The 14,540-nt window shown below is 43.7% G+C and overlaps 1 protein-coding gene across 1 annotated transcript; it reads left to right on the top strand.

Annotated features, from left to right (window-relative positions):
* The first annotated feature begins 9,111 nt into the window (after positions 1 to 9,111).
* LOC137388270 (uncharacterized) lies at positions 9,112 to 9,741 on the top strand. The gene is made up of 2 exons (XM_068074763.1): positions 9,112 to 9,447; positions 9,568 to 9,741. Exons 1-2 carry the CDS (start codon positions 9,112 to 9,114, stop codon positions 9,739 to 9,741), a joined length of 510 nt encoding a protein of 169 aa, XP_067930864.1.
* Positions 9,742 to 14,540: the final 4,799 nt, after the last annotated feature.

Raw genomic sequence — 14,540 nt, 5'->3', positions numbered from 1 at the left:
ACTAATTGCAGATGCCATCGTGGGCAAGCTATTTTTAATGGCGCACCAATGTTCCATAGAATTTGAGTAGCCAGTGGTCCAAGTGGACGAAAAGCCACTAATGTTGACCGACAGACACGGACGGCTGCTCCAAAGCAAGGTGCAAATAATCAGGGAGGTCGTGGTACCAGCTCGGACAAAGATGACACTGAACTTCCGTATCACCACTCAGAACTATTGTCCAATGGGAGTGATTGAGTGGTTCTTCAATGGACCCCAGGTGGCAAGCGACTTGAATCAGCCTTGCCCAAAGGCGGGTAATAGCCAGATGTCTGAACTCTATAGGACAGCTGCTGACTCCCAAGTCTGGTACTACCATTGGCGTGTATACCGGGGTAGACACTCCAAGCAGTTCAAGCTCCGTGTTGGTTCAGCAGTGAAACAGTGAAACTTGGTCGCATGATAATTGATTGTAACTTAGTTGAGTATCAAAATTAATTAAGCAAGTCAAGTATCAAAGGCCCTTTAATTTCTAGCAGCTTACCGATTTAAGCTTGAATCTTGTCAAATACTCACTATTTAAAATAAATAGGCGATTATTGTTGAAAGTACTAATACTCATTACCTGCTAAAATTCTTAATTTATAATATGGTAAACTTCGTAATGTGAATAAAATTAATTACAATAATTAGTTTGAGATTACAATTTTATAGAAAAGGTTTTGCAGTTGATTCAAAGTTTTTCTGTCTATCACATTTCAGCAGAAACTGGTTCCAAAATGAATGCAAAAAAATGTGGAATTACATAATTTTTCATGTTTTCTCAATTTGTTTTATCAGTTTATTTCTTTAATTTTATTTTTATATAATATTTCAAAGTAGTTTCAATTACTGATAGAAAAATTGAAATTACTGTTGCTGATAGAAAAATTTAAACCATAACTATTTGTGAGAGCTTCAGCTGAGATGTTGGTGTGTGATTACCTGAATTACCTCAGTTTTTATGGAACATTATAGAATTTTCAGATAACATGGAAATTATAAAATAAAACTTGTATTAAGCTAGCACAAAGTAGTAAATGATAACAGATATGTATGATGAGCAACCTATAATATGTATGACAAGCAACACATAATATGTATGTTGAGCAACATACAAAATGTATGATGAAAAGATATATGTGTAATATGTATGATGAGCAACATAAAAGAAGTATGATGAGTAACATATATTACGTATGATGGTAACGTATAATATGTATGATGATTAACATATAATTTGTATGATGAGCAAAATATAATATGTATGATGAGTAACATAAAGTATGTATGATAAGTAACATATAATATGTATGATGAGTAATATATAATATGTATGATGAGTAACATATACTATGTATGTTGAGTAGCATATAAAATGTATGATGAGTAACATATAATATGTATGATAAGCAACATATAATATTTGTGATGAGCAACATATAATATGTATGATGAGCACCATATAATTTGTATGATGATTAACATATAATTTGTATGATGAGCAAAATATAATATGTATGATGAGTAACATAAAGTATGCATGATGAGCACCATATAATATGTATGATGAGTAACATATAATATGTATGACGAACAACATATAATTTGAATGATGAGTAGAGTATAATATGTATGATGAGTGATATATAATATGTATGAAGAACAACATATAATTTGAATAATGAGCAAAATGTAATTTGTATGATGATTACGATATAATATGTACAATGAGCAATACATAATATGCATGATAAACAACATATAATATGTATGATGAGTAACATGTAATATGTATGGCATGCAAAATATAATATATATAATGAGTAACATATAATATGTATGATGAGTAACATATAATATGTATGATGAGTAACATATAGTATGTATGATAAGCAACATATTAATATATATGATGAGACACATAAAATATGTATGATGAGTAACATATTATATGTATGAAGAATAACATATACTATGTATGAAGAGAAACATTCAATATTGTGGAGGACGGGACTATACTAAACCATATGTTTGTGTTTGAGACCACATTATGCCTAGTCACTTATGTATATTTCTTAACCGGTTATATAATACCCTGGTAAAACTGTTATATAATACTACATTTTTGGGCCTGCTTCACAGGCCTGCTAGCACACCATTATGCCTATTGTCTGGGCCTGCCTCACAGGCCTGATGTGAAACAATGAATGTTATATAATTGTAGGCGGAGCAAATAGTATAAAAGGAGAAGGCATAAGCCAACTCTTTGGGATTCTGCTAACGGATTTTATACTGTCAAGACGAAGTTATACATGTGCTGATATACGCTAAATACACTATACTTATTCTTATAAACTGCCTACGTTTGATGCCTGCCTGGTTGGCATAAGGAGGATCCTTCCGCCAGAACTGCTCTGGCTTCGAAACACGAACTGCTTGGGGGAGACACCTAAGGAAGGCTAGGGGTGGGCTACGTTACGATCGGACCTGATCAGAAATGTGATAGCATTGGAGATCAGGCCCTCCAGTAAGTAGTCGGGACCTAAACTAGCCAAGATATGGTTTCAGAGAGCAGGCCGTGTTAGCCTTCCAAGTGAGCCTGAACTGCGGATACCCAGCCGCGGCCTGACCCGACCACGAGGTGTGTCAGGCAGGCTGACGAGGGGAAGGCCCAGTGTTCAGACTGCACTGCCTTGCTAGGAAAAGTAAAGCTGGCTCAGCTACCGGGGCCAGACCTTTACACTGGTGGCAGCAGTGGGATTAATTCAATCCACAAAAGATAACTAGCAAGGCACGATCATGGAAAGACGCACTCGTAGCGCGGAATGACTGGGAGTCCCCCAAAGGGAAGGACTAGAGGGTCTAGAGCAATTAATGAATGTGCTAGAGAGGATGCTTGTGAACCAAGAGGCACAAAGGAATCCGGAGCCACCAGTACCCAGAGAGACATTCAAGGCTCCTGAGTACGATGGGAACGGTGATGTGGAGGCCTTCATAAGGCAGTTCAATGATGTGGCTGTCGCCAATGACTGGGGAGCCAGATCCGCCCTATTACACATTCGAGGAAGGCTGAAAGAACAGGCCAAGGAATGTGAGCATGGACATACACTACAGGCGGTGTTCAACACCCTCTGGGCAAAGTTCGGCATGACCCCCAAGGAGGCAAGGTCGGAACTGCAGGGCCTGAGGAAGGAAACCCACACTAGGTTATTCAAGCATGCTGCTCATATAGAAAGACTTACGAGCATTGCGTTCGAGGAGTTGTCCGATCGAATGAGGGAGGAGATGGCAGTGGATACCTTCTGCGGGTCCTTGGGTAACATATACCTACAAAGACACCTTTTGGCAGTACCCACCCCCACCCTGGAGGCCGCCGTGAGAGCAGGGAATGAGTACCTACAGATACGGCCCGAGAGGACCATTCGACAGAACCATCCAGCGAGATCCGGGGTAAGGGCAGTCCAGCCGGACGAGCTCGAGCAGACCATGGAGGAGCAGGCGGAGGTAGAGCAGGCCGTAGTAGTCCGTGCTGCCCCTGACTCGTTGGGTCTACTCCTGACCACGATGGAGGATCTAAAAAAGGAAATGGCCGATCTGAAAAGACAAGTCGGTCACTCACAAGGTCCCCCACAGCAAGTGACTCAGAAAAAAGGAGTAGGGAGATGCTGGGGGTGTGATCAGGCAGGTCACTGGAGGAGGAACTGCCCCAAGAACCAACCCAGTAGCCGCACCACCCAGGGACAGAACCAGGGTAACGCCTACCGCCCGCAGCAATAGGGCAACCTGCTGGCTGCAATAGGGCGCCTAGAACCAATAATTACAAAAAGGTGAGAGGGGCAGGCCAAAGGAAGGCGGAGGTGGACCCGGAAGGCTGGATCTACCTCGTGAATTTGGTACCTATCACGCAGAGGCCTCCGGTAGGGAAGGTTCCCACCTACAACCACTACCAGAGCTTAGAAGGCCTAGACAAAGAGGACATGGAGATGGATCCTCGAGTATCGCGCAGGAGGCCCGACAGGCCCAGAGGCGGTATGTCCCCAAACCCAAAGGCAAGCTAGACAAAAAGCGACATCAGGAAATGTCGGTAGTCTAGAGGAAGGTACAATCGGGAAAAACTACTCTAAGAGATCTGGACCGCGAGGGTCGGGACCGAGAGCCGATCCAGCACCAGCTGGAGCTCTCGAGAGACCTAAACGCATCTCGGGAAATAAGGAGAAGTTAATCTCGAGCGAACGCTTCCAGGAACCAGGACGACCTAGGTCGGGGAAAAAGGCCCAGCCAGTGCTGATCCTTCCCAGAGATTTGGACAGGGTAGATTGGCAGCGAGAGCCAGTTCATCCGGAGCTGAGCTTCTCCAGAGATCTATACCCTCCAGATCGGGAGTGGAAGAGGAACCAGCTATGGTGGAGCAATTCCAGAGACCAGGGGGTTGCAGATCCAGGAACGGGCGGGGCTGGGATCGAGCCTACTGCCCCCCAGGATCAGGAGTAGAGGAAGGACGGGAGTCGAACCAAGTCGACCCGTTCCGGGGTGGAGACCCAGGCCAACGCCTGTGTCCGGTGTCGGGTCTGACAGGCCGGTACGGGGAGAGCACAAGGCCAGCTGCTCCCGAGGAAAGCCTGGCGGACCAGCTCAATGAGAGTCCACCACCGGACAGGCCTCGGCATCTGCCATGAAAAAGATATTCCAAAGGGGCGCCTAACGACACCTGCGAAAGGAATGAGTTACCAAAAATCGGAGCCTTGGAAAAGCCCCACAAATCTAGCTACTTCTTGCCCGGGAAAATGGAGAGACAGGACCTGCTCTTTCTCATATATACGGGCTGCAATACGAACCTGTTGTCAAAGAAGGTGTTCGACCAAATGCCAGCCCGGATTAGAGATCAACTGGAGGAAAATGACCGATACGGTCTGATGGCAGACGGGAGTAAGCTCCAATTCTACGGACTAATCTGACTAACCGAGAGAGTCCGCGAAGTACCGATCGAGGAGAACTTCATTGTGAGCCAAATCAGCGAGGATGCCATCCTGGGGATGCCCTTCCTGATCTCACACCGATGCCACATGGACTTTGACCAACCCGTCATCTCCATCGGGAACAGAAGACTCTCCTGTACTACTAAATACGGCAGACTGATGGTGTCGAAGGTACACACCTGGAAGAAGGTCACCATTCCACCATTGTCTGAAGTAACGGTGGCGGGAAGGATATCACCCCGAAATTATGTACCCGTAGGCATAATAGAGGGAGCTGACCCGCACCTTCCGGTGGCACGTAGCCTGAATCAGCCCGGAGACCTGGGCGATGTGGCCGTGCAATGCCTAAATCCGGGTAACCACCCCATCGAATTGGTGGCTGGACAAGTGATAGGCTTGTACACTGCCATCAGGGCAGAGGATGTGCAGGCCGAACCCTGGACAGAACCAAAAGACTTCAACACCGAAGTAACTAGAGTAGGGTGTACAGCTGTATTCGCTGGGAATCGATCAGGCCGTCCGAGGTTGCTCGCACGACCAGGAAAGGCGGTAGTTGGCCGCCCTGCTGGCTAAATACCAGAATGTCTTTAGGAAGTAAAACACAGTATACCGCTTATAGAAGGAGCCAGGCCCATTAGACAACCTCCCCAAAGGTTGGGCCCCTCAAGGAGGCAGAGGCGGACAGACAGGTGACCGACCTATTGGAAAAGGGCCTGATCGAACCTGCAAATGGGGCCTGGAGCTCACCAGTGGTGATGGTTCGGAAGAAGGACGGCGGGTGGCGGTTCTGCGTGGACTACCGGCAACTAAATGCCATCACACAACAGGACGCCTATCCAATCCCAAGAATCGATGAGAGCCTGGACGCCCTGGCAGGAAGTCGATTCTTTAGCACACTAGACCTGACCAGCGGATACTGGCAAGTGCCAATAGACCAGGAAGCCCAGGAAAGATCTGCTTTCACCACCCGAAGTGGGCTATGGAAGTGGAAAGTGCTGCCGTTCAGACTAACATCGGCTCCCGCCACCTTTCAGAGGTTGATGGAATCTGTGTTGCAAGGACTCCACTGGAAGACTCTCTTGCTCTACCTGGACGACATTATCGTCATCGCCCCCGACTTTGAAACACACCTGGCTCGCCTAGAAGAAGTCTTCCGGAGGCTGGCAACGGCCAGGTTGAAGCTAAAGCCCTCGAAGTATGAACTCCTCCAGGAGAAGGTGAAATATCTCGGGCATGTGGTGAGCCCGCAAGGAGTATCCACTGACCCAAAGAAGATCAAGGCGGTGGCAGAATGGCAAGTCCCACAGAATGTGAAACAGGTACAAGCATTTTAGGGACGACTGGATACTATCGGCAGTATCTGAAGGACTATGCCACTACCGCCAAGCCACTCACTGTTCTGACAGGAAAAGGGAAAACCTGGCAGTGGGGCAACGAGGAGCAAGCGGCATTCGAGACACTTCGACGGGCGTTGGTCACGGCACCGGTCTTGGGTTATCCCAACCCCGGGAACCAGTATATCTTGGATACCGATGCTAGTAACGTGGGAGTGGGGGCGGTGTTGTCTCAGAACCAGAATGGTAGGGAGACAGTAGTAACGTACTACAGTAAAACACTCAGCCCCGCAGAACAGAATTACTGTGTCACCCGTAAAGAACTTTTAGCGGTGGTAAAGGCCGTAAAACACTTTCGACCTTATTTATATGGACAGCGCTTCCTACTCCGAACAGACCATGCCTTTTTGAGATGGTTGTGCCGACGAAGGGAACCGTCGGCTCAGGTGGCCCGGTGGTTGGAGATCCTGTCGGAGTTCACCTATCAACTGGAACACCGACCCGGGGCCAAACACGGGAACGCCGACGGTTTGAGTCGGCAAGCCTGCCCGGAGGACTGCCGGCAATGCACCCGCATAGAAGAGAGAGACGGAGGTCCAAGTAAGCAGGCTATGATGAAGGAAGACCCTAACAAGGTGGCCGCCATCAAATTGCCCGGAGAGCGGAACTTCTGTCAATTGGTACAAAGCCAGATGGAAGGGAACCAGGCCGTGGCCCGAATGTACTGGGCTGTAAAAAATGACCAGGAATTGACGGAGGAAGAACTGACATTGGAGAACAATGAGCTCCGAATCTTACACAGAAGGCGAGAAGCCATGCGGCTATCAACCAACGGTGTCCTGGAGATCCGGCTAATAACGAACGGCCACTCTCAATGGTGTACCCTATGCCCCCGAGCAGACTGAAACGGGGTGATCTGGGAAACTCATCGGCTGGCCCATGCAGGGGTGCACAAGACAATGAAGAGAGTCCTACTAAATTGGTACAGGCCAGGCCTAAGTGCAGACATATGTCGCCTGATCAAGACGTGCGAGGTCTGCCAGGTAGCCAAGACCGGGGTGAACCACGCCACCAAGAGCCGGCACCGACTCTACGCCGGGCAACTTTGGCAGAAGTTGGCAGTGGATCTGGTGGGACCAATGCCAGAGACTGAGAAGGGGAACAAGTGGATTCTCTTGATCAGTAATCACTTCTCAAGATGGCAGGACGCCATAGCCATTCCGGATGCAACTGCCCCGGTAGTGGCCACGACCCTGGATGAGAGGGTATTCTGCTACTTCGGCCTGCCGGAGGAGTTGCATTCGGACCAAGGAGCCCAGTTTGAATCTAAACTCATGAGCGAGTTGTGCAGGTTATGGAATGTAACCAAGACACGGACTACCCCATACCATCCTCAAGGAAATGAAATCATAGAGCGAAACAACCGTAGCCTGGGAGACTCATTGAGGGCACTACTTCTCCGCCGAGAACCAACATAATGGGACCTGTTGTTACCCCAAATCATGAGGGCGTTTCGGGGCACACCTCACTTCGCCACCAGAGAAACTGCGAACTTCATGATGATGGGCAGGGAGCTGCGTCTGCCCGACCAGCTCTCTGAACCAGTAGCCACGGACAACCAAGCCATTCAGCCCTACGTGTTGGAGTTGGCCGGTCGGCTAGAAGAAACTCACGAGATTCTCCGGGAGCGCCAGATGAAAGTAAGGGTAGAGAATGAGGAAGAGCCGCCCCTGTTTGAAGAGGGAGATCTGGTGTTGTTGGTGAATAAGCGGCGAAGGAGGGGTGAAAACCCCAAACTCCAACCCAAATACGTGGGGCCGTACACGGTCACCAAGCGTTACTCTAATAATACCTATCAAGTAGAACGGCAGGGTCAGGTATCCTTTCAGAACGAGGAACGCCTGAAGCCCTATGTTGCATGCCCAGAAGCAGATGGTAGGGCCCCGGCCACCAGGGAGCCGGCTCGGCGCCACAACATGAGAGGAGCTACCGGCAATAGGAGAAGAAGTAGAGAAGAACCGATCGAGTTGTTGCCTACCCTGGAGTTCCACCTGAGGGAACCCGCTTTCCAACCAGCCCTGCGGCCTAGGGACAGGGACCCTCTTCTCGCACCCAGTAAGGGGGAAACATTCCGGAGGCGACTACTGGAAGCTCTGACGGAGGAAGAGCATCCCCTTCCCGTGGATAGCAGTATTGAGGAGGAGCCCGTCAATGCGCCAGGACGCACAGACCCCTCGGAGTTAGAACAAAATGACCTGGGAGCCGAGTCCGATCCCATTGCCCCCCTCGATCTTCACAGACCGGGTGGACAGGGAGAGGAAACGACTATAGAACCACAGGCCCATACAGAGACTGAACAGGCAGAACCGACCCCTACCATGAACTCTAGACCGGTTCCGACCGGGGGAGAGACGCAGGTGGAGGCGGAGCCCACTGGAACCGACAGACCCGTGGAGTTGAGAAGAGATGGGAGGCCCCGAAGAACCACGGGACCACCCATCCGGTATGGGCAGGCGGTGTGTCACCAGGTCGAACCCGAGAAGAAAGATGAAGAACAGTGCCGATACTCGGAAGAGATTAGAAATACACAGGAAAACAGAGAAAGGTACGAGATACTGAGAGCAAGAGTGGAGGACATCGAAAAGCTTCTCGAAGGGGGGAGCGTTAGCCTCGACGAAGAAGGGGAATTACAGTACCGAGCGTTGAGGGACTCCATGGAAGAGTTAGTGGCAACATTGACCACCAATAGCTAGAACACGGGAACAGAAGAAAGGGAACAGATGGAAAACTTCCAACTCTCAGAAGAGGTGAAGAGTAGCCCAGCAGCCAGAGAGAGATATGAGTTGTTAAGGAGCCGTTTGGAGGACATAGATGAGCTGCTTAAAGAAGGAAGCATTGTCCTCGACGAGGAAGGAGAGTTGCAATATCGAACGTTGAAGGACTCTATGGAGGAGTTGGAGAGGGCGATGACTACAGAGATCCAAACTACAAGAACAAGTGAGAAAGGACAAACGATCTGGAACAAAGGGGCGAAGATCGCAGAGGCCGGAGAAATCTCAGAGAGAGAGAGATTTTCCGGCCAGGGACGATCTGGACCGATGACTATTGGCGACACAGTTGACCCGGGTCAAGGATGAGGCTCCACCGGAAACTGGCCGCCATTGCGCTCAGTCAACCACAACGCTGCTCCTAGCCAATTCACATACACGTCACTTCACGATTGCTCTCTGCTCCAGACAGTTCGCAACTGCGTTAGCCACATGGACTCGAGAAGTACCCATTACGAAGATAAAGAGTTGCAGCAACTACTAACGGAGCTCGATGGAATACTTGAGGAGACGGAGACAACAGCCGCACAGACAGATATAGATTCAGAGCGCCTACGTAGCTGTACCAACCAATATAACTAGCCACCTGTGACTCCACCTCGGGTAATTGTTGACCCCAGGCTAAACAATTGGGGGGAGTGTGTGGAGGACGAGTCTATACTAAACCATATGTTTGTGCTTGAGACCACATTATGCCTAGTCACTTATGTATATTTCTTAACCGGTTATATAATACCCTGGTAAAACTGTTATATAATACTACATTTTTGGGCCTGCTTCACAGGCCTGCTAGCACACCATTATGCCTATTGTCTGGGCCTGCCTCACAGGCCTGATGTGAAACAATGAATGTTATATAATTGTAGGCGGAGCAAATAGTATAAAAGGAGAAGGCATAAGCCAACTCTTTGGGATTCTGCCAATGGATTTTATACTGTCAAGACGAAGTTATACATGTGCTGATATACGCTAAATACACTATACTTATTCTTATAAACTGCCTACGTTTGATGCCTGCCTGGTTGGCATAAGGAGGATTCTTCCGCCAGAACTGCTCTGGCTTCGAAACACGAACTTCTTGGGGAGACACCTAAGGAAGGCTAGGGGTGGGCTACGTTACGATCAGACCTGATCAGAAATGCGATAGCATTGGAGATCAGGCCCTCCAGTAAGTAGTCGGGACCTAAACTAGCCAAGATAGGGTCTCAGAGAGCAAGCCGTGTTAGCCTTCCAAGTGAGCCTGAACTGCGGATACCCAGCCGCGGCCTGACCCGACTACGAGGTGTGTCAGGCAGGCCGACGAGGGGAAGGCCCAGTGTTCAGACTGCACTGCCTTGCTAGGAAAAGTAAAGCTGGCTCAGCTACCGGGGCCAGACCTTTACAATATGTATGACGAGTAACATATAATATGTATGATGAGCAACATATAATATGTATGATGAGTGATATATAATATGTATGAAGAACAACACATAATTTGTATAGTGAGCAAAATATAATTTGTATGATGATTACCATATAATATGTACGATGAGCAATATATAATATGTATGATGAGTAGCATGTAATATGTATGGCGAGCAAAATATAATATGTATGAGGAGCAACATATAATATGTATAATGAGTAACATATAATATGTATGTTGAGCAACATATAATATGTATGATTACTATTTGTTGAGTCTGACTATTGGTGATGTATGTTTTAGTGCTATATATTATGTGACCAAAGCGCTCCATTCTTGTTGCGCCTTTGTTTTATGTAAGCAAAAACTAATATTATTCTATAATACTATTACATAATTGTAATTATAAAACTTGTTTTTGAAATTCTTAATAAAAATGAGGATTGCTTGTGAGAGTATTAGTAGTTTACGGCATTATGTTTTTAGTTTGGACACAATGAAGTCACTGAGACAATTAATTCTTTCTGGTAACCCTCTTGGAGAGTTTCCTGACTTCCTCACTACATTGGTTTCACTAGAAGAACTGAAACTACCACACTGTGAAATAAGACAACTCCCAGAGAAGTAAATATGTATATACTTTATAAAAAATTCATGTGAAAGCACATTTTACAACATTTTAATGCGCAACCATGGCGACTTCTTTGCTGAGGCATCTTTATTTCTTTGTATTTTAACATATCATAGAGTAACAACTTAAGTGTTTTTTGTCTTCTCACAGCACTAAAACCAAAGCAAGTATTTTCTATAAACTTTATGAAACTGTTAAAATTATTTTTACAAGAACTATGGCTTTAATGATGCATTACCTAGCTTTTTATAAAAACAGTTTTTTAAATTTGCATCAGTTTTTTGCAAAACTGGCAGTAATAAAATGTGTTGAATTAATCCAGTAAGGCTTGGCTCCATTTTAAAATGAGTTAAATATATCTAATATCTATTCAATTTACAAAACTAGTATTAAAATTTCTTCTGAAGTCTTTAAGCAGATGCAAAGCTTTTTACTTAGGACCACTAATGTTTGTCATATTACATTGGAAATTGTATAATTGCCATTAAACTAAATTACCCATATAGTTATTTGGTAAAATGTGTTATAGTGTATTTTGTAACGAGATTAGAATGTGACGACCACAACATTTTTTCTCATCAAAAAATTGTACATTTCAAATTGATGGTATTACTTTGATGTCTTATTTCTATGAAAAAGCAATCAGGAACTAATTAGTTCATATCTAGAAATATATCATATGCAAAATTCTGTCATCAGAGCCTTTACAGATAAGAACTTCTTGCTCTGAATAAATAGAAAAATAACTACTGATTAAATAATGTGGCACAAGCTTTCAAGTGTCTCTCTGCAAACATAGATAGGGCGATCAACAACTTGGGTTTAATTATTTTCCACAAAATATCAGTTTGAGTTGCTTAACAATTTAATATAAAGATAACTCTGCCAAACAATTATAGTTATTGAAAAATACAACTGAGCATTCGAGTTTAGATATAAAATATGTAATTTCTTCACATATTTTGTTCTTGTCTCAATTTGTAATACTACAATTTTGTACTAGGATGCTAAGCAGCTGCCACAATACCAACTTAGCCCTTTTAATTATAAGAAAAAAAATTTGCAAAACCATTTTTAATTACTGCCGCTGTAAAATTTCTTTTTTTTGCCTTTTTTGATGTGAGCTAAAATTTCTGTATGTGATCATATGAACTAAAATAGGTTTCATCAAACATCAAAATGATTTTATGCATTTATAATGAACAACATAAAATATGCCTCACGCTTGTTTGCTGGGTTTGCATTAAAGTATAAGAGATGTTGTTGAAGTGAAATGTATGCAGGATTACATGAATGATTCAGTTACAATCCGAGGGCTAGACTATGTCATGTTAATAACAAAAAACTGGCTCATGTGTTATTTTAGGCCAGTTACTAATATAAGATTAGTTTGAGTTAAAAATATATTGAGTAGTTAATCTTTTGAATATCGAGTATGCTATCTGCTTAGTGTATTACAAGCAGATTCTGTGCATGTTTCTAAGAACTAGTTACATAAACTATGGTTCCGTGGTCTTAGCTAGGCATGTTTTTGTCTAGTGACAATTGAATCTCAACGACCAAAGAGACTCCTTGCAAATAGCATTTTAGGTTAGGATGTCATTTTTTCCCTACTGGGGACTTTAGGAAAATTCAGTCTAACCTGTAGTTTGTATATCTGGCATTCTGAATCTGTAAAATGACTACATACTGACATGGTTGACAATGATTTATTTTGCCACCATTTTTTTATAACATAATCACAATTGTAGTAGGACACAGGATGTCAGTACTAAGTAGAACAACAAAGAGTATGATACTAGTTATTTATACCTAAAAGTGAAGGGTATCAGTAATTCATCGTTTAACTACCATAGTTACTTGCAAAATCGAATAGTAAATAAACACAAAGTAAATATATAGTCAGAAGCTAGTCCCAAAGTTACGAAGCTCCTGTTGAAGAATATCTTTCGTTAGGTTCAATTACTTAATCTGTGGTCAAGGCGTTTACTAATATACGTTCTAAAACTTCCTTCAAAAGTATGTGTTTAGTAAATGAAATTCATATTTGCTGTATACTATAATACATTTATCACACAATAGTATTAAGCCCTCAGCTTTATAAAGTAGTTTTATAGCCTGTACATTATACATTTTAGTCATTCTACCTGAAGATTGCCACACGATTGCATGAAACTAATAGTAGTTATGATTTTAACCTGTAGTTGTTAATAAACTTCATACACAGCTCTAATTGACTCAATTATTGAGCACTTTACTTTACAGTGTAAACCAGACATACTATATATATATATATTTATATATATATATATATATATATATATATATATATATATATATATATATATATATATATATATATATATATATATATATATATATATATATATATATATATGAAATGTTACAAGAAAAACATGTGTCTGAGTTCAAATCAATTTATTACCGAATAGTTTCATGCCTCTGTGAGGCAATCATCAGATATAATGACTTTGCTCAATAAACACAGTAAATATACACACGGTGTAGTCACAAGCATACAGATTAAAACTAAAGCTGAATCAGGCAGATAAGTTGGTAAGAGCTAAGTTACACTACTGTTCTTAAGCAGGTATTTTATCGCATTTCTAAATGTAGAAACAAGTTCATTTCGCTTATTTAAAGACGGCATGTCAGGCTTGCATAATATGAAAAACTTTTCCCAAATGCATAGATTGCATGTATTAGTTGCGCTGCTGTATGCATTGGCTTGTTATAGTAGCTTCCATTTAATTGAGTAATGAGTGTTAGTGCTTTTCAGCTACCAAATATGTTTAATGAGTTCAGTGCTCAGCTTTCTTGCCTCGTTTTGAAAGGATGCAGTAGGATTGTTGTATCGGGTCTTAAACTGACCTTCCGTTAGCCCTTCATAAATTTTATCAGTATTTTTTGCTGTTACTGTGGCTCTATATATGCAATATGATGTTAGGCATTTCTCATTGAGTGGACAGTTAGCTTTGAATCTGCAGTTGCACTGTCTGATGTGATGGTCGTTGTTGTTAGTTGACAATAGTCGGGAGTTGTGTGTACTTATAATGTTCTTTATGCTAGTGCAGCAACTATAGCTGACTTTGATGTAATTACGATTAAAGATTTTATGGAGCTCGAGGTGCTGGGGAAATGCTATGCTAATGATCTTCAGAAATTTCTTTTCAATATCGGTGGATACGTTCCTGCTATATACCGGATTGTACCACCATATGGTGCGCTTTCTAAGTGGTCGCTGATCCTTGCCATTTGCTAGGGTGAACACCTTAGTTGGTAATTGTGTTCATTATCATTAATAGCTTTCTGGTATGTTTT

The sequence above is a fragment of the Watersipora subatra genome, chromosome 2 (assembly GCF_963576615.1).
Source record: "Watersipora subatra chromosome 2, tzWatSuba1.1, whole genome shotgun sequence".
NCBI lineage: Eukaryota > Metazoa > Bryozoa > Gymnolaemata > Cheilostomatida > Watersiporidae > Watersipora > Watersipora subatra.
This window is presented reverse-complemented; position numbering and strand designations above follow the sequence as displayed.